Source organism: Triturus cristatus, chromosome 6 (genome assembly GCF_964204655.1).
Source record: "Triturus cristatus chromosome 6, aTriCri1.1, whole genome shotgun sequence".
NCBI lineage: Eukaryota > Metazoa > Chordata > Amphibia > Caudata > Salamandridae > Triturus > Triturus cristatus.
Genome location: NC_140589.1, coordinates 1,789,089,559 through 1,789,115,023, shown reverse-complemented (window position 1 = coordinate 1,789,115,023; position 25,465 = coordinate 1,789,089,559). Strand labels below are relative to the sequence as shown.

Here is a 25,465-nt window from a genome sequence, read left to right as displayed (position 1 = left end):
TATCAGAGCGCTTTACATTTAGGATTGTTACGTATAAAGTTCCATTAGTTACAAGAGCATAGTAAGGTAGAGTACACATAAACAATGTTGCAAGAATTCGTAGTAGGAGGGGAGGAAGTCGTAACAGCGGGGAGACGAGGAGGAACTGTGCCCAATGTCCAGCTGGGTATTTGACGGTCAAGGGGGAAACCAGGGCCAATCTCCTCATTAGCTGTCTAGCAGCTCCACCGGGCATCAGTCATGTTGCTCAGGTCTCAGCGTTCAGGAAAAACATTTTTGAGTTTATTTGATTTGAGAAGTTTATATAGCGCTGGCTAGACCCGGAGGTATCAGAGCGCTTAACCAGAGCATCGTTGCATTACAAGGTACATCTAAAAAGGATTATATAGCGCTGGCTAGACCCGGAGGTATCAGAGCGCTATACCAGATGAACATTGCATTATAAGTTGCATCAGTTAAAATAGCGTAGTAAGGTACAGTAAACAAACAACGAAGTTGAGAGAATTTGTAGGAAAGGAGGGGAGGAAGGAGCCATGGCAGGGAGACGAGGAAGAACTGTGACTAATGTCCGGCTGGGTAGGTGACGGTCGAAGGGTAAACCAGGGCCCATCTCCTCATTAGCTGTCTTGCAACTCCACCGGGCATCAGCCATGTTGCTGGGGTCTCAGTGTTCGGGAAAAAACGTTTTGAATAGATACAAAGGCTACAGTAACAGAGTCAGGTAGTGGAAGAGCATGTCCCCACTATAGGATAGAGGTAAAAGAAAGGAGGTGGGGAGGGAGTAAAAACAAACCAGAGAAGGAGCTAGGGCTGCCTTTTAGGCCGATGGGAGATGTGTTCCAGGTCTGGACGGAGTCCGGTGGTAGGGAAAACTGTGGCAGCCATATTGGGGTCAGGCAAGGGATTCAGACTCTACTTCTGATGTGTATTATCCCTGTGCCAAGGTTTGCTGGATTCCGTGTGGGGTCAAGTTCAGGTTGCGTCTGCATCACCTTTAATTTATTGCTTTGTCCCTTCACTTTCTGTAGTTGGGTCTGTGAACTGTAAGAGCGTCACGACCGGGCACCATCTTGTGGTCAGGCAACTGGCTCCTCTGCCACAGACCTCTATTACTCGGACCCCCGAATTCACTCGCTCCTATCAGGTATTTTGTGCCCGTCTCAGTGTGGGCTGACCCAGGGACGTCGTCTGGCACACGGGCTGGATCCCCTGCTTTATTCTCTATGCGGGCACCGCCACTTTCAATACCGCCCCGCCAGCAGTACTTGCCTTCAATTGGACGTTGTCGCCGCATGTAAGGCACCTGTAATGCCATGCCTGCGTCGGACCTGGTCGTGACCCGTTCCCAGAGTCTCTGAAGCAGCTCCATTACTGTGTGACCCGCGCCGTCTCAGGGATCCGGGCTCCGCACTGTACCGCTGTTTTTCTCCTCTGCCCACGGCTCAAAGTGCGGAGCTCACCGTCTGGGCCAGTGGTCACCGACAGCTATCACCGCATATCGGTTTACCGCAGCCAGAGTGTTGGTCATTCTTGTGAGCCCAGCGCTCCCCTGGAAAAAACTGTTTGGGCACAGCCGCGATACTGTTTATTTTGCCGCAACCGTCCAGGCAACGTACTGCACCTCTGAGACATTTCCCCTGCAGACTGCAGCACACATAGAAAGAGGAAAAGACGAGGAATAATAAAAATATTTCTCCTTGTTACACCTTACCTGGGGAGGTTTAGTGTTTGTTGGCGCATTCCCAGGTCTACCACTTATGGTAAATTTGGGAATGCGTCAAAATCCATGGGTGTTGCTTGTAAACACCCACGTACCACCCACGGAACGCCTCTCTGAGTCAGAGTAACGCAATCCACCGATATGCGCTGCGTTGCATTGCTCAGGATTTATCAAGCCACTCAGGGCCATGCACAGTGACTTTGAGTGGCTTGATAAATTGCACTTAAGGGTTGCAGCGCACTTGCACTCCGTTGTGTGATGCAAAAGCGAAGCAACCCTTTGAAAAGTATGGCCCTAAATTGGTGCAAATAACGGAACCCTTTGGTTGATCTATGCTAACACAGAGAGGGAAATAGACAGTTTCCAAACATGCAAATTCAAAGTAAGCTGGAATCTGCACAAAAATTAAATGGACATGTGAAAACTGATTGGCACACACACACATCTTGTCCCTGCACACATTTGGTTTTCCAGACGTTTACAGACAGATGTGCTTCAACGTGTCGCACATTCTGTTGCTCTGAACCTATGCAGGGCTGGCATTGGCAAGTATGCAAATGACACAAATATTCGCTTTAGGTATTGCAGAGCCCATGTTCCACTGTTTCTAAAATACATAAGTGGTAAAGAGCGAGTGTAGATTTCCACACTCAGCTTAGGGGTTTAAATGTCAGTGCATGCTGGCACTGTATGTACCATACATGTCATTATTAAATTATACCCATGGGTGGCTCGGTTATGAGTGTAGCATTGACATGTGGCAGAACATTTCATGTAAAGACATATTACATACAAAACAGGCCTGGCTTTGTGCCAAAATGATAATATTAACTCTTTGGAGTTTGTGTGCGTAGGCTTAGGGCCAAGAAAACGAATACATGGAATGGTAAAGTTAACAATGTGCAAAATCACATATTAGTTTCAGATATTATTTTCAGAGTTGTAGGTTGACATAAGTCGCACTAACAAAATCGAAACTAAAATGTACCTTTCTCTGAAAAGTTGCAGGACTGTGTGCAACGATTAGAGCTGCATGCTATCCAGCCTTGGATGGAAATAAAAGGCAACATTTGCCCGCCTTCAATGTGCTTCTGCTAAAAAAAGCCCTGTTAGTGTTCAGGGGCGATGGTGGGAAACACTGCACATGAGTTCTCCCTTCTCCATAGAAAGTAATTGGAGTAGAATATGTAAAGGGAACTGAGGATTTGGATGGGCCAGACATGAGGATGGATTCTTAAAGGGACATGCTGTAGGAATGCTATTCAACTGCAGACCCAAATGCTTTCTGAGGTTGCAGAGAAACTTCCGTGGCTTGACCTATAGTTAGAATTCTAATAACCATTCAGCCAACAATAACCAAGAGGCTAAAAACATAATCGAGGATATTAGGTGGAGGCTAATATAATCTAATAGGGAGTCTAGGAATGTGTGATGTAAAATGTCTGAGGCATTTTCATTATTCACCTTGTTTTATATTATGACTGCTGAGATAATAACCATCATCTTGATACATATAATGTATGTATAAGTAATGCATAACATATGACTTTTATTGTAAACAACTGCATGTGTCTACTATCCCTAGGGATCAGAATAGGTGTCCAAATCTATATACAATACTCCCCTTGTGAGTGAGAAGTCCTAACAATCCTTATCTATGTGAACACAACTTGTTGTGTAGTGCGAGACACTCATCTGTTCTCATTTTGTCTGAATAGGTTATGCAAATATTTCTTTTGGGGCTCAGGAGAACTACGCTGGTGTGCTGCTTTCCCCCAAGAGATAGGCTTCATGACAGCATCCTTCTAACAGTAGCAGGTTCCCATCACCATCACCAGGTGCCTGGTTGGGAGCTTATCAAAGACCATTCTGCTTGTACCCCTGGTTTGTTATGGAAGGAAAGGTCAGGATGAAAATGGAAGCTCATCTGAACTCACTGCCTGGCCCTCCCACTGTGACCACTGGCTTTTATAATATGGGCAGCAAGGCTCAGTACTGCGGCTGTGTGAGACCAGTTGGTGAGTCTGGAGTGAATACGGCTTTCCCTGCAACATTTGCCACTCAACCTCTTGCTTACTGGATCCATGTCTATCTATGTAGAATCGCATGTGTTTTCTGCACGGTCAACAGTGGGATTCAGGGAAAGCAAGGCATGAACATATTTTGCAAATTGAGTAATCTTTATGGATAATTAAGTCACCATGGACAAAGTGATTCAAAATGCCCATAAGGGGAGGTCATTACTGCAGCTTTGTGAAATATGTATGTTTGCACTTACATGTGTAGGTTCAAAAGCAACACGCAGGACTCATTTAGACTATTGTGGTAATAGAAATGTGGGGCAAATATATGTGGAAACAAGATTTCCACATATTTTGGCTCTTAGGCATTTCTTGTAAATATTCATTGCAGTTGCTTTAAGCTCTATCCTCTTACTGAAACAATGTGTTGTGGGGTCTGGTGTTAGCCGGGACCTCTTGTTTTTAATAAAAATACATGTACCAAACACACCTACAAGTGCTTTCAGTCACCCTCTTCATCCATTGGTGTGCTGTAGTGTCATTCACATTTTGCTTACACCCACCACTGCATGCAACCTGGGTCACTGAGTCAGCCCGTTTCGGCCTCTGGCTTTCATGATTTTGAGTGACCGCATTCAGCTCTTGCATAATTTGCTCAGTCACACAGTAAGTAGTCCTCTGGAATAATATGTGCTTTTCCATAAACAAAAATATGCATTTTGGCTTTTATATTGTGCTTATTTTTAGACACTTCGGACTTTCATACAAAGGCTTCTCACAAACAAAATAATTGCTGCAGAAGCCAAAAAGTCAGTAAGCAAGACCAGACATAATGGCTTTGCCAATGCTTGTTTTAAATGTTATATTTTGCAAATGAATAAATCAAAAGCAAACCTTTTCCCGTTTTATGGAAGTCATTTTGAATGCATTCACGTACTTTTTCATCACCTTTTCATTATGTCAAAGTTGGTACTAAACGGCCAAAGCTGAATTCACAATGGACTATACCTGTGTAAGTTTGATGTGCACATGCAAAGAACATTCTTATATTGGCCAGGCCACATTTTGAATTCACAAACGTTAGGTTTGCATTCTTACGAGGATTTAATCACACAAATATGGGAAAGTAAATCTATTTACTAGTGCAGGGAAATGTGCATTCCAGCGTTGGAGTATCCTGTGAGTCTGAGCACCCTCCACAAATCACAAGGGTTGGAGTATCCTGTGAGTCTGAGCACCCTCCAACAATCACAAATGGTATTTTTTCTCGTATTCACAAACCTCTTCAATCCCTGCATCATCTTGGAAAAGGTCAGAAGCTTACTTCTGCCAAGGCAGGCGTAAACCCCCTTCAGAGTTGGAATGTGATTGGGACACCTCAAAACCTGCAGAGCATGCAGGAAGGGGTTTCTTTGTAAGAAACAATATTTTCCCTGTAGAGGAAAAAGCAAAAGATAACTTTCACAGAAGCGAGCAGACATCTGCATATTGTTCACTTGAAAATGTAATTCATGAATGTTTAGCACAAGAACGCCTGGAAACCTGTGACTTTTGCAAGTTCTGATGTGTAATCCTGGAAATATTTTTTACATTTCTGATGCATGTAAATCTTCACCCATGCAAGAAAATTGATCTTTGGTTGCAGATTTAAGGTCTCCTTCTTCAATGGCTAGAAAAGATAGCAGTGGTTCCAAATGATTCATTTAGCATTCAGTTACCTGTTTGATATGTTGTATGATACTCCATATCCGGTTATATCAATAAAGTGATCAATTTGTTTTTGTTTACAATAAATCATACTTGCATACAGAGTCTGTATATGAGCGTGAATCAAAAACACTCCAGGGTACAAGTAACAATGAAGGCAGTTGTAATATTATATAGGCTCTTTGTTGTTGGTGCATTAGAAATGCACATTTTGTAGAAAATACATGTTCATAAGTGAGACCAAGTACAGTGCACAGAAAAGGTCTAAGTGGGTGAGGTAATGCACAATACCCAATGTTCAAAGGCAAACAATGCAAAGTACAACTTCTTCTCAGTAGTGATGAATTGATGCAAAAGCAATTAAGACAACTAGGCTTAAAAAGTTTCACCTGGCAAAGAAAATATCCAGCTCTAAATACATTCTTCTTGAATGAACTATTCTTGATATATTGAACAAATGCAACACTGTAAATACTGGATCCCACTGCTGAACTCTAACGGATTACATTTGATTATTCCTTAAGGTTTCCATAACTTAAACTTGAGTTTAACACCTAGTAGCTATGGCACAGAGCGGGCAAGCTTAACTTAGAGAAAATGTGTAAAGCATTCAGAAGTTCCAAAAGAGTTAAAAAGTAAAAAACACAACACAATTAAAATCCCAATACCACTTTTTATAAACAGAGTAAAATTTATAAAAAACGAATTGATGCAAATCTAAATAAAGGGAACTGGACACAGGGGGGTAGGTTTACAATAACAATGCGGCGCACCATGGGGCAAAAATGGACAGATGCGTGACGCATCTGCTGCCGTAAAGGCAGAGCATTGCTGGAGTTGCGTCGCAAGCGCGATGCAGCTCTACCAAGGCTCGGGGGTGCCCTATCTTTAAAATGCTGCGTCAATCCTTACGCCTGCTTCAAGCAGGCGCAGGGTTTTGACGCAGCATGGCCTTAAAAGTGGCTGAGTGAAATCTTGTAGATTTCACTCAGCCACTTTTAGGAGGCGTTCCTGCGCCGGAACGCCCCCCCGCGCCAGAACGCCTACATGTGACGCATCTCCCAGATGTGTCACGTTGTAAGTACCCCGCACCATGGCGCTGGTTTTGCGCCGCCGCTGCGTCACAAAAGTGACGCAACAGCGGCGTAAAAGAGGCGTAAGGGGCTTGTAAATCTGCCCCATGATTTTTAGAAGATTTAAGAAAAAAAGGTAGCAAAGTGTCACTAAACGCCAATTATAGTCAATGGTTGCGGTAGACCCTGGAACATTCTAGGCCAAACATGATAGAGTGCTAGCCAGGTTTGTGCCACCAGGTTTGTCTAGGTTGGAAATTTTATCTTGGGACTTTGAAACAGAAGTTGCAATCCTCCAGCAGGGAATGTTGCAGGCTGTATCCAAGAAGAGTTCCACTTGTCTGAATAGCAAATGAATGATCGTTGGCTGCAGCTGTCGGTTTTGGCGGGAAAAGCTCTGAGTATGAAAATTCAAACTTTGCACCCAGGGAGTCCTCGAACTGTTGAGTTCTTTTGGTTTCGTCACCCAATCTAGATTTTTGCATTCATACTTTCAACGGGGCAAGATTGCAGGCTGTATCCAATGAAGAGTTCCATAAGGCCAGCCACTTTCTAATCAAGGACCTGATGAAATGGACTTGCTGCTGAGTAGAAGCTTCTAGCAGGAGAAACATGATTTTTCAGGGCAGCAAAGTCCTAACTTTTCATAGGTGTTAAGATAAGTCAAGTTAGACACAGTCATAGTTTGCAGAACCTATGGAACAGCACTTAGGGGTCAAGACTCATTCTAGCAGATGCCACCAGTAGTGTCTAGTCCTGGACCATTTACAAATAGTCAGCTGGGCACTACAGGGACAAGTCCTCTTGCAGCTTGCTGTGTCCCTGCAGCCACACAGGAGGTCAGCCAACTGACCCTTGGAGTCCACTTCTTAGTCTTGGGTACAAGTGAGAGCAGGTCCTGCCCTTCAGGGGTCCTCACAGGTCCCAAACAGCAGGTGCAGTCCTTCTTCTGTTCTTCCACAGGTCTAAAGAGTTCCTGAGGAGGAATCCTTGGTGTGCCACATGTATAACTGACACAAGCTAGTGGGTGGTCTGACTCATGGCTCCTCTTTGACCATTTAGGAATAAGCTCCCTGGGGCAGCCGATTTTTACAGCCATTTGCGTGGGTACTAGTGCCAACAATCCTACAGGTAATCTTAATTCCAAAATGGGAGAGTCCTTTCACCCGTTAGCAGATCCTAGGTAATGGGCATTCCCATCCTCTGTCGTCGCCAGTTCTGATGTGTGGCTCTCCTTTTACTGGGCTTGGTGCCAACCTCACTATGAGACTAAAGCTATTTCTCTTCAGGTGTACCCTGACAATCACTTGTGGCAGGGGAGGCCGCTTTGAAGTTAATTAAGTTCTTAGGACCATCTCAATTGGTCTTCCTGTCAGGGGAAGAAAAACACTTGCCCACACTCAGCCCATCATTTCTGATCTGGGAGTAGTTTCCACACCTCTTTAAGGTCAAGTACTTGCTGGGCATCTGCTAGAGATCTAAATGTAAATTAGACTCCAGGAGCTTCAAGCAGGGAAGGGTAACTTTCTTAAAGTTACTTTTCCTAAATATTTATTAGAAATCCAACTTCACTATTAAAATGGGTTGTAAATAAATATTAAAATGAGTGTTTTGATTATTTTTCTAGCTGGTCCCACACCTGAGATAGCAGATGTCATATTTTAACCTATACTCTAGCTTTCTCATAAGACAGCCACGGCCTTCCACAGTAAAACAGTATTTGGAGGCTTGTCATTGTAGTGACATGGCGACGTTACATTTCTACAGGTTCCACTTTTAAATACTATGCACCCTAACATGTGGGTCTACGTAGGTCTGACTTATTACTATTTAAAAGGGAGGTTCGGTCCCCTGTCAACAGGGCTATTTTGACAAGCTGGGCTGCAGGTTTAAACTGCAGCAGCAAGGCTTTAATGATAGGCCTGCAGCCATATTTTACTTGTCTCATTAGTGGCTGGCACAATGAGTACTGCAGTCCACAGGTGAAATTTAAATTTCTATGCCATGGGTCTGGTTTCTATGCACCATACTAGGACCTTATAGAAGAGTTAAATATACCAGAACATTAAAAATATTTGTGGTCAGACCACAGACACTGTGCACTGAACAGCAATGCCTTAGTGTGAAGTCTAATACGCAGCTCTAAAATTCAGCAAAAAATGGGGGTGACAATGCAAAAATTGGCACGTCCTCACAAACCATATGACCAGTCTTAGGATATAGAATGTGCCACAAAATGATACAAGTTTCACAAACAGCATTAGCCTTTCCAGTAATATGCTAATAAAGGTTTACAAGAAGGGAATGTAAGGAAAAGGAACCAAATTTACTTGCCCAGAACAACATAGGATCTTATTACAAGGCTCCTTAATTCTGATGGTGCCAGTGAATGATTGCTTATTTACTGCCGTTATGCCAACTGGCATGTAGGGCAGCAACAAAGGACTTAAAGTTCTGTCGATCTTGGACAATTTTCTTTACGGTGCCACAACTGTGGTTCAGGGTCTTCATTTCTGTTTCCACAGTTTCGGCTCCAGGGGTTCTTTGCCCTGCCTCTCTTCAATTTGCCTTCTGGGGTGTAGTCGATAGCTGCTCTTCTGATGTTGCTGATTGGAGATGGTTTGTGGCATGAAAATGTGCAAGATTCCTCTCAGGTCGCTGGTGTAGAAGGCTGATAGTTTGGTGATATCACTTTTCTTCATCAGCCAGGACTTTGATCCATAGAATTCATACACAGCTCTGGAAAAAGATGACCTCCACACATTGTTCCGCATCTTGAAGGCATTTCTGATCTTGTTCAGTCTGCTCTTGATGTCATTGCATGCCCCTCCATCATGTCCGGTAGTGCTACATAAGCAGGTGAACTCTTCAGTCAGGGCCTGTGACAACTAACCCTGGGCGTAGTTTGCATAGTAGCGCTACACGTAGCTACGCAATGTGCACTTCGCACTACGCATGCGACGCGACTGCGTAGTGCGGTAGGTAAATGCTGTTCGCACTGATTGCACAGTGCCGAATGCTTGTCCGCACTGTGCAATCATTGCAAACGGCATCTTGCAGAGTGCAAGCGGTCGTTTTCAGCCGCTCGAGTAGATTTGTACTCGAGCGGCTGCTTTCTCAACACGGACTGGTAGTTTCTCATTGAGAGCGGTCGCGAGCATACGCGACCACTCGCAAAGAGAAACCTGACCTCCCCGAGTTGAGAATCTCGCCGGGAGATGTTGCCGATCGCGAACGAGGAAAAAGTCATGCCGGGATGTTGATTTTGCTCGCTTGCGGTCACCAACTTGACGTTGAGGACCGCAAGCAAAAAATGCCCGCTACGCTATGCTACGCATTTTTGCACCGTGCTACGTGCAATTCGCGTAGTAGCACAAGCACCGCACGCTCCGCCCAGGGTTAGTGACAACACTTGCATATGGAGATTTACTTAGGTTAAAGTCTGGCCGAAATGAGGATTTACTGGGATATTGGACCCTGATAATTCTTTATTTCGTAGTGTGCCCAAAGGATCCAACTCATAAGAATCTGGATTGGCCCATCCTGAGAGTGACGGGTAAATCTGGGATTGGGGAAAATCCGGCCAATTTACAAGGTCACACATAATGGGTGCCTTAGTATGGCTTTGCAACCCATTGAGAAGTTGGTTTATTGAACTTTGGCCATGATTCTAATTAACTGAGTTAATTGTGACCACTTTGTAAGGGGTGTGATTAGCACTGATATAGCAATAGCAACCCTGCAATAGTAATGGCTCACTAAATCTACCTTTGCTTTCACAAATATTATGCAAGCATTCCGAACAACTGCTGGGATACAGTTCTTTACCTAACAAATGACTGGGGCAAGAAGGTGAATGCTTCTTTCACATCCCCTCATACTTGTGTTTCAGAATGGAAGAGCCTTTCTGATTTGCAAAATGTGTTTAGTAAATAGAAAGAAAAATTGTTGTTGCAGAAACTGATTTTTCAAATTGCAAAGTTTGCAATCACTCTAATCAGATCGTCCAAAAAACCAAATCAACTTGTTAGGACACAAAACCAGGCTACAGTTGTACAACTCAATAAATATGATAGCACAGCCACATCGAATCATAAAATGTATTTGGTCACCAGTAGAGCACTGGATCTCGGTAAAAACGCTCACAGCACTTGTAATAGAAACTCTAAGTTAGGATCTGAGGGCATGAATAACTGAACAAACTGCTGATGAGGGAGATCCTTCTGTTGCACAAAATACTAGCCATAGTATAGAAAGTTCAAGCAACCACATGAGTACACTACAGGAATGCCAAGTTTTAAATATTGTGCTACAAATAATCAAAGCCAGCTTATTGACTATAAACATTTAATGAAGGTCTATAGATAGATGTATATTTACTGTACTTACCGCCACATGTATGTACCCTGATGATATAGAGATCTTCAAGATACATAGCTGTGGAGTTAAGAATAGTAAATCTATGCTTATCTATATATGCCTACCTCCACTGTATTTTGGTGATCCATATTTTGTATACAATATTTTTGCATCATAATATTTCTGTGCTCTGTATTATATATACATGTTACATATACATATATATAACAGTCCACCATAAGGTCACAATGACACCAAGGATAGCTGAAGGTTAACCTTAAAACTGACTTGTTCAAACAAGCTTCCAGCTTATCCCTAAAGAAGCAGAGTGAACCCATGTCCTAAGTATGGACTCAAATTAAGGTGGACCTTTGTACTGGATTTCATGTGTCTCCCTCTTGTGTATTCATCTTACCCCAGACTCTCGTAAGTCATTATCTCTTGCATTTTGGTGCTTTCCATTCAGACGAATACATAGCATCGAATAACACCAATCATGCGTGCTCTTGCTGGTTCAGACAGATCCTAGTCCTAGAGGTCTTCATAATCTGAGCACACGTGTGTTAGCATCCATGATACAATGCTGGTTGGCTGCCTTGCAGAGTCCTTCTCTGCAGGCTACTTTTCAATAGTACACGTATGAACAACACACAACCTTCCCTTACCTGCATTCAAGGTGTTTTTCTCCGCCCTGAAACCAGACTCAGAGTTCTCAGAAGGGATGTTCTGGATGGAGGAGAGCGGGATATCAGCATCGGTGCTCGTCAACCAGGTGGACTCCGTCTCCTTGGTCCAGCTCTCCAGATACCTGGGCTCCAGGGCATCTGTCCGACTGCCGCCACAGCCCATGCTTGTCTGTTAGTTTGTCACTTAGGCTAGGGAACCAAACTATACATGAACATACTTCAGTTTCTCACAGAATCCCATCCTGGCCGCACGTGTCATCCTATTTAGAAACTTCAGAGTCCAGGTGCCATCTCCTGAAGTTGCCCACGTCAAACAATTCTTCACGTATAGAAGGGGATCATTTACTGATGAAGACCCTTTAAAGTCTGTGGTACTGCTTTGTCTCTGGTTCGGGCTGGGTCAGGGATGTACAAGTGGCATGCTATGTCAAGCTGTCTTCTGCTCCAAGCAGCACCCCTTCCCTCTTGTGCTCTCTTCACAGGCTGAGAGTTGTGACAGGATGAGTCAGATACTCAGGAAGGTGGCCCAAGACTCGGCAGGGCTGAGAATCAAAGTGCTCTTTTTCAACGAGCGGCATCTTTCAGAAATAAGAAGGGCCCATTAGGAGGAGAGCTGGGCTTTCATTCTGCTCATTATCTAGAAAGAAGAGATAAAATGCAAGCTTATTGTTCAGAGGTTCTCTTAAAGCCCTTCTTTGTTCATTTTAATCGGCCCCTCCCCCCACTCTTTCTTCATTTTCACATCCTCATCCCATGTATTTCCGAGCCACTCCATCAGTATAATTTGCACTCCTGCTACAATTATAGCGTCCATTGTACCTTGTGCATATAATCATTGCTTTAAACTCATAGCTCCCTACATCAATTCACCTTATTGAATGGCCATTAGCCAAAGTAAAGTGTAGAGATGCCCTAAAAATCCATTATTTATTTGTAGTTTGAACTCTGGTCCTATTCAACTAAGTCATTGCTACCCATTTCTCTTCTAAGTCACAGGTGCACCCGTTTGCAGGGGTGCCCTTTAAAGACTAGCAAAGTAGAGGGGTGAAGACTTTGTCGCACACCATGGATGTCATTTAGGGGTCGGCAGCGATTGCAGCTGCAACCCCTAGCTTGTTTCTTGCGACCCCTGGCACTGGCTGTGCGACTCCTGGCCTTAGAGGTGCAAAACCCCTGTCAGGAACACAGGGGCAGCTCCGTATTCCCTCTTTTCTGCTTGTTTTTCATTATTCTAATAGTGAATACAATTCTTTTATTCACTATTAGTGTAATAAAAAACTGGAGCACACTTAGCTGGAGCGAGATCTTTGGTGGCTGCTGTGATAAGTAAAAAATGGTTTTAAAGGACTGTTCTGTGCGTGCTTGGGGATGAGAGTGTGTGTATACGAAAGAGAGCATCTATATGTGTGAGCATGTGTTTGTGTGTGTAATAATGTGTGTGTGAGTAAAAGTGACTGAGAGTCAATGACAAGTGAGTGAAACTGTGTGAGATTGATGCCCAGGTTTACTATTTTTTGACACAAGGCAACTCTGCACCAAAGTTGCTGTGCCTCCGTGCATTAAAGGGAGGGAGAACAAATTTACCATAGCTACTAAGATCTGGTGTATTTTTCTCTCGCTGAGCGCTGGTGAACGTTTGGCAGCCATACTTCAACACTCGTGGGCCATAACGCAAGGGTGTGTGCAATCTCTGAAGCATAGGTTTTGTACTGAAAAGGCTCATTTCCATAAGAAAGACTATGATTCAGAGCGGGACTATTTACTTTTGGGCGATGCCTTAGCGGGTCCGATGGCCAGTGATTCTCTGGTTCCAGAAGCATTATTTAGTTGCAGGCGGCAGGGGACTAGTTCCTCTCGTCCAAAGGAGTTCTGGAGTTTCGTTTGGCAGTTGTGCAGTTGCAGGGTGGTTGCCACAGGTGCAGGTTATAACGCCTTTGCTTTGTACAGGTCCTGTAGTCGCAGACTCTGTCTCTTCTTTGTCCTTGGTTGCAGTTCAAGCAGATCTGAGGATCTGGCACCAAGAGTGACAATTAAATCCTATATTTAGGGGCGTTAGGAGTGTGGGTGGAAGCTTTGACACTCACCGCCTTGATGTGCCACTTCACTAGCCAACTTGTCAGGAAGGGAGGTTATACTTTGTTCCTAGGCAGGCCTTTGTTTTGGACTCCTGGAAGTGTTCATATCTTCTGGCAGGGGGTCAGGTTCCTGTCTTGGTGGCGGCAGCTGCAGGCTGTTAGCCAGGACACAGGAAAGGCTGTGGAAACCCGGTGGGTAACCTTTAAGGTTGCCACCTGGATGCATGTCACATTAAATCTGACTTTGGGAAAAAGTTGGATTTGATGAGACAAGTTCTTTGATACCAAACATGATCCTTTTCAGTGGGACCATAATGGAGCTGGTAATCTCGGGTGCCCAGGGACCAGCCCATGTTATCCTATGGCCCCTGATCACTTATAGTAGCCCTTAAAAGAAAGAGCACTTATATAGCCACAACATTTATATAATGCACCCTGGCTCCTGGGCTCAGGAGGCCTACCTTAGGGATGACTAACATATATTAAAAATAGTGCTTTGACCTTGCCACGCACGGTGACGGCAAAGTCGAGTTGGAACAGTTTGCACTGCTCCTGTAGTGTACAATGGCAGTCCTGTTGTCACCTCTTTACTTGAGTCACTCAGGGTGGCACAATCAGTGCTGCCGGCCCTGGTGACTCCTTTAACTCCCATGCCCTAAGCACCCCTGGTACCCTTGATAGGGACTTATAGGGGGTTAAAGTCCTTGCCAATTGGGGTTACCAATTCACATATATCATATTTATGGAGAAAGCACTGGCACTAGGACCTGGATATCAGGCTCCAGTGCACTTTCAGAGTCATAACCATCGGTATTAGGGAAAAAAGTGAGTTGGTGGCCATGCAAAAAGGGCACTTTCCTACAATGAGTGAGTAGCAGTGAGATTTAGAGTCAATGCAAGTGAGTGAGTGCAAATGATAAAAATGTTAAGGGTTAAAAGCGAGTGAGGGTGCCTATCACATGGTTCCCTGCACAAGTATTATATCTTGTTTGAGTGCAGGCAGAGTTGAATCTACACTTTCCTGCCACAGGTGACTCCCACACAATTCACGCCCTCCCTCCACCCATCAAACCATTCCCTGCCCAAGGTAGCCCAAGCTTTCCACCTTGTTTAAGTGCAGGTAGAGTTGCTGCTACAGTTTCCTGCTGCACCCGATCCCACACACTCTACCTACCTCCCACCACCCTTCTGACTGTTCCCTGATGTACACTCTGGTACTACAGCCCTAAGGACTTTGCTCGGCTTCACCAGGATTAATGTGTGGAATCCCGGAAAGCTACAGGTTAACAGAACCCACCTACATCATCTCCACCAAGAAGTCCCCATCCTGGAGTGCGTCCATTGAACTTTAAGGATTTGGCCGGTGCATATTGAGAATTGTAGTCCCAAAATCCCAAGGATCATCTTAGACCTACTAGACGCGTAGATTGGTGTTATGGACACTTTGAACCCACAAGAGTAACTTCAGGAACAAGATCCAGAAGTCTCGAGAAAGTTGGAGCAACGTTTGGAAAAAGGTTCCATAAGGTGACCAACTCGTTGACGAGAGTCAAGCTGCAAACATGAAACTGTGACCTTCCCTGGATTTCAGGCTCGTCCTGCTGAAAGCTCAGAGCTCCAGCCATCGACAAGACTTCCGGGAGTTGACCAGGGCCTCACGCAGAATCAAGCTCACAACGTCGATGCTGTCGTACTTTGGTATTCGGAACCGCGTAGGGGACAGGGCCCTACCTCTGTCTATTTTGGTATTAGCGAACCGCAAATGGTAAATGCGGCACGTACGAGTGCTTTATGTGCCGTTCTAGCTACGAATGCACTGTGTACACGTATTCTGCTCAACTACGCGGGTTCCATTTTGGAAGCAGTGGCCATCTTGTCATTGCCCTCACATAGGCTATGATGGAGTTAATACGGGCCTCACAGTACACGGGCTTTCCCTCTGACTTCTCTGTGACCTGGGCAGCTGGCTCTGCTGCCCCGGGTCAAACCGGTCTCACGAGCTCCCCTTCCTCCTTCCACCTGTGATTCGTATCAGGGCTTGACCCGTCATAAAACCCTTTCATTCTACACAATCCCCCGGCTAATCTCTCCCACACCTGCTTGTTCTTGCTTTATGACTTGTTTCCCAAAACAGGAGATGCTCATATTTATTGGGGGGTCTATTTACTTCAAACATGGGATCTGAACCTTCCTGTGTAAATCATTGTGGGCTGGCCGAACTGGAATGTGGGATGGTCATCATGACTCTGCTTTTTCGTTTGTAATGTATGCCTTTATATGACCATATCGTAAACCAAGGAATGTATGCCTGGAGCATGATATTTTGTACTTAAGGAGAAGTCCGTTGCTATGATTTTCAGCAGTCTCCTGAGAACATACACGCTGTTGTACTTCTAGGATACCTGTCATTGGTCTGCAGCCAATAAACGATTCTTTGACTTCACCCAGAAGACTCTGTGTTTCTGTAGGTCCGGAACAGGGTGAAACCCCGAAGTCATAGGGTGTGTGCCCCTGCACCGCTGGGTCTAAAATACCCAGTACTTCAGTTTGGCGCCCAACTCGGGCCGATTTCAGCGGTACCAGTCCAAGCCAGAGGTTCGTGAGGAGCTTCGTGTGGAAATTCCGGAGGAAGGCCGCCACTTCATCGACCCCTGCATGTCGACGTGGTCCGAAAGTCTTTTCTGCGAGGTTCTCCGCGTCCCGACGGCTACGAAGGACTGCTGCCCTGATTAATCGACCTGTTTTGGACCCTTGACGAGTTTGAGAGAGCGAAACAATCGAGAGAGTCTTCTGGTGACGTCATCGATCAGCAATATTCAGTTAAGTATAAGTGGAGCGTCTCCCATTTGTTTTGGTATCCCTCGGGATCGTTTGATTTGATTTGGTAATTGGTGATTTGGTGTTTGCAAACCCCAAAGCCAGAGGACTCGTGTATTCACGAGAATATCGTAATCGATAATCCTTTGACGTTTGGATCTAGACTAGTGAGCGAAGATGCCTGGTTCTGGACTATTTGGTAGATTATTCTGTTTGGGTTGTGGAAAAGATTTCCAGCTGGAAGAATCATGTCCAGTTCCTCCGGTTGGAACTCCAACTTATGAGCTCTATGTGAAACATGGCGTAGGCCCCATTGCATATAACGAAGTGTGGATCCACTACACCAGGAAAGACGGTGTTTTAAAATGGCCCCAAAATGGTAGTTTTGATACCGATATTTTAGATAACCTGGAAATTAAATTGTTTAAGAAGAAAGCCCGGCCGGCGATGTTTGACTCTTTTCGCTTATGGCGAAAGGAAGCCAAACAGAAGGAAATTAAGCTAGCGAAAAAGAATAAGAGAGAGAGAGGTATGTCAGTAATGCAAGCAGCTGTACAATTTAAAGATAATGAAGAGGAGCAAATGAATGAGCAATTGCACAGGCAGCGTAAGTTAGGGATTGACAAATGTTACCCAGCTTTGCCACATTCTAAGCAGGATGAGTCAGAAAAAAAGGAGAAAGATCCCTTAATGTCGCATTTGTTGAGTTCGCCACCCCCGTATGCTCAAACTGCCACGGCGCCTCCCCAGCTTGTAAATATGCCACCTCCAGTGCATATACTGCAAGCCTTGCCGCAACCGCCAGTTGCTTTGCAACCAGTTCCTATTCCTGTAGCGCAGTCCTCTCAAGCGCCTCCGGTAGTGCTTCCAACTACCCCCGCACTTCCTGCGACTTTGCTTAATTCAGTAACTGCCTCCCCTAACGCTCTTCCTTCTACCACTCCAGTACCTGTCTCTACATCCTCTTTTCTTCCCTCTGTTTTTCCCCCTGTTCTCGCCTCAGCTTCTCCTTCAGCGCGACAGCGTTTAGTCAATGTGGTTACTACATTAATGTCGCCTCTCTTTGGGTCATCTGGTGCAACTCCTGGTGTACAGCGTAAGCAGTTGCGCAGCCAATTGCCTAACCCCGATGATAAAAAGGTAATAGATCACATGGCGCGTAGATGGATCGTTTTTCCTTCACTGTATGATGTGGAATCGGTTGTTAACACTTTACATCAATGGGATGCCCCGAAACAGAGATATGTATTCGAGAAAATGTGCGAAATTCTCTGTGAAGAATTGGAGGATAGTGGAAGAAATCCGAACCCGCAGGAATTGTGTAGAGTGAGGTTCGATTTTGGAACTGGTATAATTGTGGACCGCGAAGTAGATAAAGCAGTTGCGGTTGTATTGTCCTTAAGGAATGACGATTGCCAACAGTCATTGTTTGAACAAGAGGTCCTTGTGGGGAAAAAGGCAAAAGCGCGACAATACCCTATGAGAGAAGTTCCCCCGGTATGGAAAGAAGCAGTTGCAGCTGTCGGCAATAACCCCGCTGTGCCAGCGCATTTCCAACGTGTTTGGGTGCATGTTCCATGGAAGCGCTCTGAGGTGTTAGCACTTAAGCAGTCCTTGCCTGATCCCCGTAAAAACCCAGCAGGTTATTATAAAGAGTTGTCACAGACGGCAGGGTCATGCATTATGAATCTGGCCGACATAGACATGTTGTTTGGTAATGTTGTTCCACAGCCTCTATGGGGATCAATTCGTAATGTAGATCACAATGCAGAACTAGGGGATACCTGGGCTAACATTGTTGCTGCTGATGCTAGACAAACGGGTGGTGCGAAACCAGAACCTTTAGTAGCTGAATTGCCTGGTAGAATCATCACGTATATGAAGACAATAATGCCTGCGATGCGCGTAAATTGGGACAAGTTATCTGCATGTAAACAAAAGAAAGATGAGACAGTGTCAGACTTCTTTACTAGGTTTGAGGAAACGTTTATTGACCACAGTGGGCAAGATATGAGTACTGAGGGTGGCCAACGGTTGTTTGTGGATAAGTTTGTGCAGAATTTACTCCCTGACCTGTGTAAAAAGTTGAAAGATTCAGAGAGTTCTTGGGCTGTTTCTTCTTCAGCGCAAATACTGGCTACTGCACAGTATTATGAGAACAGAGATAAAGACGAGAAAGATAGAACGGAGAAGAAAACGAAGGAACTAAAGACAAAGGTCCTTTTACAGCAGGCCTATCCACCACGTGGCGGCGGTAATAATTATAGACAACCCCAAGGTGTCTATCACCAACCCCAACAATTTCAGACTAATCAGCAAATGAATGGGTATTATCAACCACGTGTCCCTGTAGGTCCCAACCAATGTTCATACTGCAAAGAGGAAGGTCATTTTAAATATAGTTGTCCTAAATTAATGCAACGGAACGGTAATGCGTATGGCGCAAGAGGTAGAGGTGGTCAGCAAGCTCCTAGAGGCAGAGGGCGTGGGAGTGTTCCCCAAAACGCGCGTCCTCTTCCGCCCCAAAGCGCCATTAATAGTTTTGATCAGCAAGCTAATGCGACTAGTAATACGGCTCAGTATTACAATAATGATTATTATGCAGAAGATGGTGATGCAGAGAATAATGATTACTAGGATAGCCATAGACAGAGAGAGGGAGTTGTTTCAGTGCCAGTGGATCAGAGTGGACCGTATGTTGAGGTGACTACAGCAAATGTAACGGAGCCTTTTCTGCTAGACACTGGTGCTGCAAAGAGTTCAATCATGCATTCCAAACTCCCTGGCGCACCTTTGTCTGGCGATATAAATGTTTCAGTAGGTTTTTCTGGCGCCCCGGTTAGGAACCCGATTTCCAGTCCCATGTCACTTTCCGTTGGACCTTGCGAGCTGAAAGCGCCCCTGATCCTGACAACAGGTTGTGGTGAGAATTTGCTGGGATTAGATTTGTTGAAAAGATTGCACGCTACACTGTATTGTTCTCCTTCAGGAGTACAACTTACATTAGGCAAGCAAGTGGTTTCTCCAATGTATTTGTCTAAAAACACGATGCCACCTGAATTGTCATCCCTTCCGGATGCCCTTTGGACTACTGGTCCCAATGATGTGGGCCTCTTGGAAATACCACCATATGTGGTGACTTTAAAGGCTAATGTCAGACTGCCACGTATTCCCCAGTACAAGATCTCTAATGAAGGCCAGAAAGCATTGTTAGACATTGTCAGCGACTTGATTAATAAGGGTGTGATTGAAGAGACAAGAGGCAACGTTTGCAATAGTCCGATTTTACCTGTCTTAAAACGAACGGACCCTTCACAGCCACCTGTTTACAGATTTGTGATTGATCTTAGAGAGGTTAATAAGATTGTTGTGCCTCAGTTTCCGGTTGTCCCTGATATAACTGCCTTGTTAACGATGATTCCAGCCTCTGCTGCATGGTTTTCAGTGATCGATTTAAAGAATGCTTTCTTTAGTATCCCAATTGCAGAAGAGAGCAGAGACATTTTTGGTTTTAGTCTGGGAGGCCGAAGCTTCCGCTTCAAATGCGCTCCCCAAGGCTACTGCGAGAGTCCATCCATATACAGTCAAGCTTTGAAAGCGCAGCTTGATGCACTTGTTTTACCTAGTGGCGCTATCCTGATCCAGTACGTGGACGATTTACTGATCGCTGCGGATACTGAAAAGATCTGTAAAGGAGCCACATTGTCACTGTTGCGCCATTTATCCGCTTACCATCACAAAGTGTCTCTCTCTAAGCTGCAATATTGTCGACAAGAAGTGACCTACTTAGGTCATCTCTTATCGAAGGAGAGAAGGAGACTGACCCCAGAAAGAATTCAAGCCATTGCACAGTTGAGTGTGCCAAAGACACAGAGAGAAGTGCGTGCTTTCTTGGGCATCACCTCATACTGTAGGCATTGGATCCCTAGTTTTTCTTTGTTGGCAAAACCTTTATTAGCATTAACATGCAAAGACACACCGAATCCTATCCCATGGTCTGAAGAGTGTCAGAAAAGTTTTGTGGAATTACGCAATGCATTATGTTCAGCTCCTGTGTTGGGCACTCCTGACTATAGCAAGCCTTTTACATTGTATGTTTACGAGAAAGATGGATGTGCGTTGTCAGTGTTAACACAGCCTTTTGGCGACAGACCGCGCCCATGCGCGTATTTTTCATCCACCTTGGACCCTGTAGCGAGGGCATTGCCAAGCTGTCTGAGAGCGACAGCTGCTGCAGCGATGTCTATCCGACAATCTGCTGGTCTGGTAATGGACAACACATTGATTGTCATGGTTCCACACGCTGTAGACACATTATTAAATAGAACCAAGACACAACACTTGACTAGTGCGCGATTATCAGGGTATGAACTCACACTGTTAGCGAATCACATACACATAAAAAGATGCAATACGCTGAATCCAGCCACATTATTGCCGATTCCAGCAGACTCAGATGAGATTGAGCAACATGACTGTCTGTTCAGGACAGAAGAAGAGACGAAAGGGAGAGTAGATCTCAAAGATACTCCCCTGACTGAATGTGATGGCACTTTATGGGTAGATGGGTCATGTTTCAAGCTCCCTAATGGTGACACGACTGCTGCATATGCTATCACGACTTTACATACGGTCGTGGAAACTGCACGAGTGCCACATAATTCGGCCCAAGCAGCAGAATTGATCGCCCTCACGAGAGCATGTGTGTTGTCTGAAGGAATGAGAGTGAACATATACACAGATAGCCAGTACGCCTTTGGCGTGGCTCATAATTTTGGGCGTTTGTGGAAAGAGCGTGGGTTCCTGACGTCGCATGGAGCTAAAATTCAGAATGGCAAGTTGGTGAATGATCTCCTTGAGTCACTGACCCTACCTTTGCAAGTTGCGATCATGAAATGCAGTGCGCATAGGAAAGTCACAGATGATGTTGGACGTGGGAATGCGTTCGCTGATGAGACCGCGAGAGAGACAGCACAGAATGTGAAGACTAGAATGTATGTTGCAGGCCCCGCAAGATGGGTTAATGATGTGGGAATGTATGAGAACACAATAGAGAGTGTGAAGTCGCTTCAGGCTGAAGCTACAGAAGAAGAGTTAAGCAAGTGGAGAAAGAGTATGGGTAAGTTGGATGAGAATGGTTGTTGGATTGACCTGACAGAACATAGACGATGGTTGTTGCCTGATGCATATGTGCTTCCAGTGGTTACTATGGCACATGGAATGGCGCATATCAGTACGAAAGGTATCTGTAAGTTGTTGGCTCCAGTATGGCAGAATGTTGGGATTCCCAAGTGTGCAGAGAATGTGGTCAAGAATTGCATAGTATGCTTGAAGTACAACCCTGGTAGGGGAACCCCAACTCCGGCCGGTCACTTTGCACCCCCATCATGTCCATTCGAAGTTTTGCAGCTGGACTTTATTCACATGGAAAGATGCAACAACCTGAAATATGTATTGGTGGTTGTTTGTGCTTTTTCCAAATGGGTAGAGGCTTATCCTCTGAAAGATAACACTGCCCTATCCACAGCCAAAGCCCTTGTGAAGGAGTTTTTCCCCAGGTTTGGGATGCCGAGAATGGTATGGTGTGATAATGGTAGTGAGTTTGTGGGTAAAGTGATGAAGAATGTATGTGAAGGTTTAGGCATAAGGCAGAAATTCCACGCTGCAAATCACCCCCAATCAGCTGGACTAGTTGAACGCTACAATGGAGCCTTAAAGCTCAAGTTAGCCAAAATCCAGGCGAGCACTGGTCTTAAATGGCCTGACGCTCTGCCTCTAGCACTCTTGTCCACCAGAATGACGATACACTCACGAGTGGGACTTAGTCCTTATGAAGTAGTCTTTGGCCGCCCGGCCAACGTATGGGGTGTGCCAAGGCCTACGAAGTTCAGTGAAATAGAGCATCCAGTACTGCTCGATTACCTGTATGATTTGACTGTTAAACTGCGTGTTTTGCACCAACAGGTACATGATACTCTTCCCCAAGCCTCTGAACCTCCTGGACACCCCATCAACCCTGGCTCGTGGGTCCTGGTCCGGAATTTCCAGCGTAAGGGCAACGACGAACCTCGCTGGATCGGCCCCCATCTTGTTCTTCTTTCGACAAGATCAGCAGTGCGAGTGAAAGGGAAGAAGCACTGGATTCATGGTACTCACTGCAAGGTAGTTCCCTTGCCTCTGCCATATGACCAGTGGGTCAACGAGGGTATCGCCGACTCAGAGACAGACATTGTACCTCGCTTTGTACCATTCAGTGACGCACGCCTAAAAGACACAGCTTCAGTCCAAGAGAGTGACAATATTCTGCAGGAAGCTGTGCCGCCATCAAATCGACTGGACACCACTGAGCCTGAACTTTTGTTTCAAGACCAAACAGCACCTGGCCGTCTCCGCTATAACTTGAGACCTAGGCCCATGGACAAATAAAGATTTCCTCATTATTTCCCTTTTGACATTTTTTGCTCTCCCATCTGAAGGACTTTCTTGATTTTTGTTTTTCGAACCACCATCCGGGTTCTGCCGCAGGGTCGCGGTGCCAAGACTTTGGGGTACAGGCCGAAGACGCTAGGTCAACGGTTCTGGTTGGTCTAGGGCGTTTCCCTGGACTGACAGGCGTACTCCTTAGCAGAAGAAACTCATCCACCGCGAGCGGCCCGAGTAGAGGATGGAGTTTTGTAGGATGGAGAGACCGATTGAGGAAATGAACTCTCAAACAAGGATGTGTAGAATTGTAAAAAGTAAATGTTTTGTCTTTTTGTGCTTTGTTACACTGTGTAGTATCATGATGTTTATTGTAGGATGTGTGTTTTTCTCTGCTCCAAAACCCATTGCACCCACTCAACAGCCTATATCTCTTTCTACTGCCCCCTCTCACTCTTTTCACCCTTTGCCTGAGCACGAACAGACCCGACGATCAGAGTTCGTAAATAACTCGTTTATCCAACTCTTGCACCAGCACCAACTGGTAATGAATACGACCAATTGCTGGGTCTGTGGGTTAATGCCCCATACCACTAACAAGGGTATTCCCTACCTGGTGCTACCGTACAGTTACAATGGATCGTCATGGGCATTCCAAACCATGTTTCTCTACGCCCTAGATACATACTCCCCTCGCCCACCGCGTTCCATCAGACCCATCACCAATAATAAGGCTTTGATGAAAGGAGTTGCCGATATGAGTAGGGATATTAATGCATACTCGTCCATTCCCAAAGAAGAGCTGAGACCTTATGTAGGATGGAACGCGACGGGGTATAGTATCAGTCTGGGTGAAAGACAGCGAAAAATCTCATCTCCAATCTGGGTCGTACCCCACATGGGTCGGTTCTGCTTACAGGGTAATGGTCAGAACCCTAGGGCTCAACTGGGAAGAAGTGACTGTACTGAAACGTACACTTTCCCGTCACAGTTTTCCCCTGCGTTTTTGGCTGCTAAGGGCACATATTTCATCTGTCAGGACCGAGCATATACGTGGTTGCCCCCTGATTTCTCGGGCACATGTTATATTGCGAACTTGCTACCGCCGACATTTACTGCTGCCTCTGACTATCACAAGACCAGAGTTGTGAGAGGTGTGATTAGTAAGGAGGACACTGCCGGTCAGGAAGCAGAAGACTTTTTCCTGGGTTTCCTGCCGTTTTGGGGACCTATGGTCAATAGTAGGAACCTGAGACAGCTGACTCGTGTGGTTGAATCCACCGTCAATGTAACGGCTGGTGCCCTTAGTAATTTGACAGCTGAGCTCCAAGCGGATCGCCTTATGACTTTGCAGAACCGTATGGTCCTAGACGTTATTCTTGCAGACCGCGGTGGGGTATGCAAGGTCATCCAATCCAGTTGCTGCATTTTCATACCAGATAATGCTCCAACAGTGTATCAAGCCATCTCCAAACTCCATAAAATATCTGAAGCCATACACGTGGATAAGGGAGATTGGTCACTGATGGGATGGTTCTGGGAATTGATATCTGCCTGGGGTTGGAAAGTTCTGATGGTCATTGGAATGATCTTAGCCATTCTTTTCCTGTTCTGTCTATGCATACAGTGTGCTCCTGCGATATGTGGCCTCTGTGCTACCTTATGTGTAAGGAAACCTGTATCGAGGGACGAGCTAAGTAATAGGATGATGCTACAGCAACATCTCCATGACTTCGTGAACATTGACCTAGACTCGGATTAAGATGAGTATAGTGATTGCCTATGTAAGGGCAAAAGGAGGGTCTGTCGTACTTTGGTATTCGGAACCGCGTAGGGGACAGGGCCCTACCTCTGTCTATTTTGGTATTAGCGAACCGCAAATGGTAAATGCGGCACGTACGAGTGCTTTATGTGCCGTTCTAGCTACGAATGCACTGTGTACACGTATTCTGCTCAACTACGCGGGTTCCATTTTGGAAGCAGTGGCCATCTTGTCATTGCCCTCACATAGGCTATGATGGAGTTAATACGGGCCTCACAGTACACGGGCTTTCCCTCTGACTTCTCTGTGACCTGGGCAGCTGGCTCTGCTGCCCCGGGTCAAACCGGTCTCACGAGCTCCCCTTCCTCCTTCCACCTGTGATTCGTATCAGGGCTTGACCCGTCATAAAACCCTTTCATTCTACACAATCCCCCGGCTAATCTCTCCCACACCTGCTTGTTCTTGCTTTATGACTTGTTTCCCAAAACAGGAGATGCTCATATTTATTGGGGGGTCTATTTACTTCAAACATGGGATCTGAACCTTCCTGTGTAAATCATTGTGGGCTGGCCGAACTGGAATGTGGGATGGTCATCATGACTCTGCTTTTTCGTTTGTAATGTATGCCTTTATATGACCATATCGTAAACCAAGGAATGTATGCCTGGAGCATGATATTTTGTACTTAAGGAGAAGTCCGTTGCTATGATTTTCAGCAGTCTCCTGAGAACATACACGCTGTTGTACTTCTAGGATACCTGTCATTGGTCTGCAGCCAATAAACGATTCTTTGACTTCACCCAGAAGACTCTGTGTTTCTGTAGG

General features: G+C 45.3%; 1 protein-coding gene across 1 annotated transcript in view; it reads right to left on the bottom strand.

The window, feature by feature from the left end:
* The window catches only part of LOC146822007 (brain and acute leukemia cytoplasmic protein-like), a 601,945-nt gene that overhangs the window by 440,788 nt on the left and 135,692 nt on the right, over window positions 1-25,465 (bottom strand). The window contains exon 2 of the mRNA XM_085609410.1: window positions 11,546-12,203. Within this exon, the coding sequence (XP_085465536.1) occupies window positions 11,546-11,729 (184 nt within the window). The 5' untranslated portion in view covers window positions 11,730-12,203. The remainder of the gene's footprint in view (window positions 1-11,545; window positions 12,204-25,465) is intronic.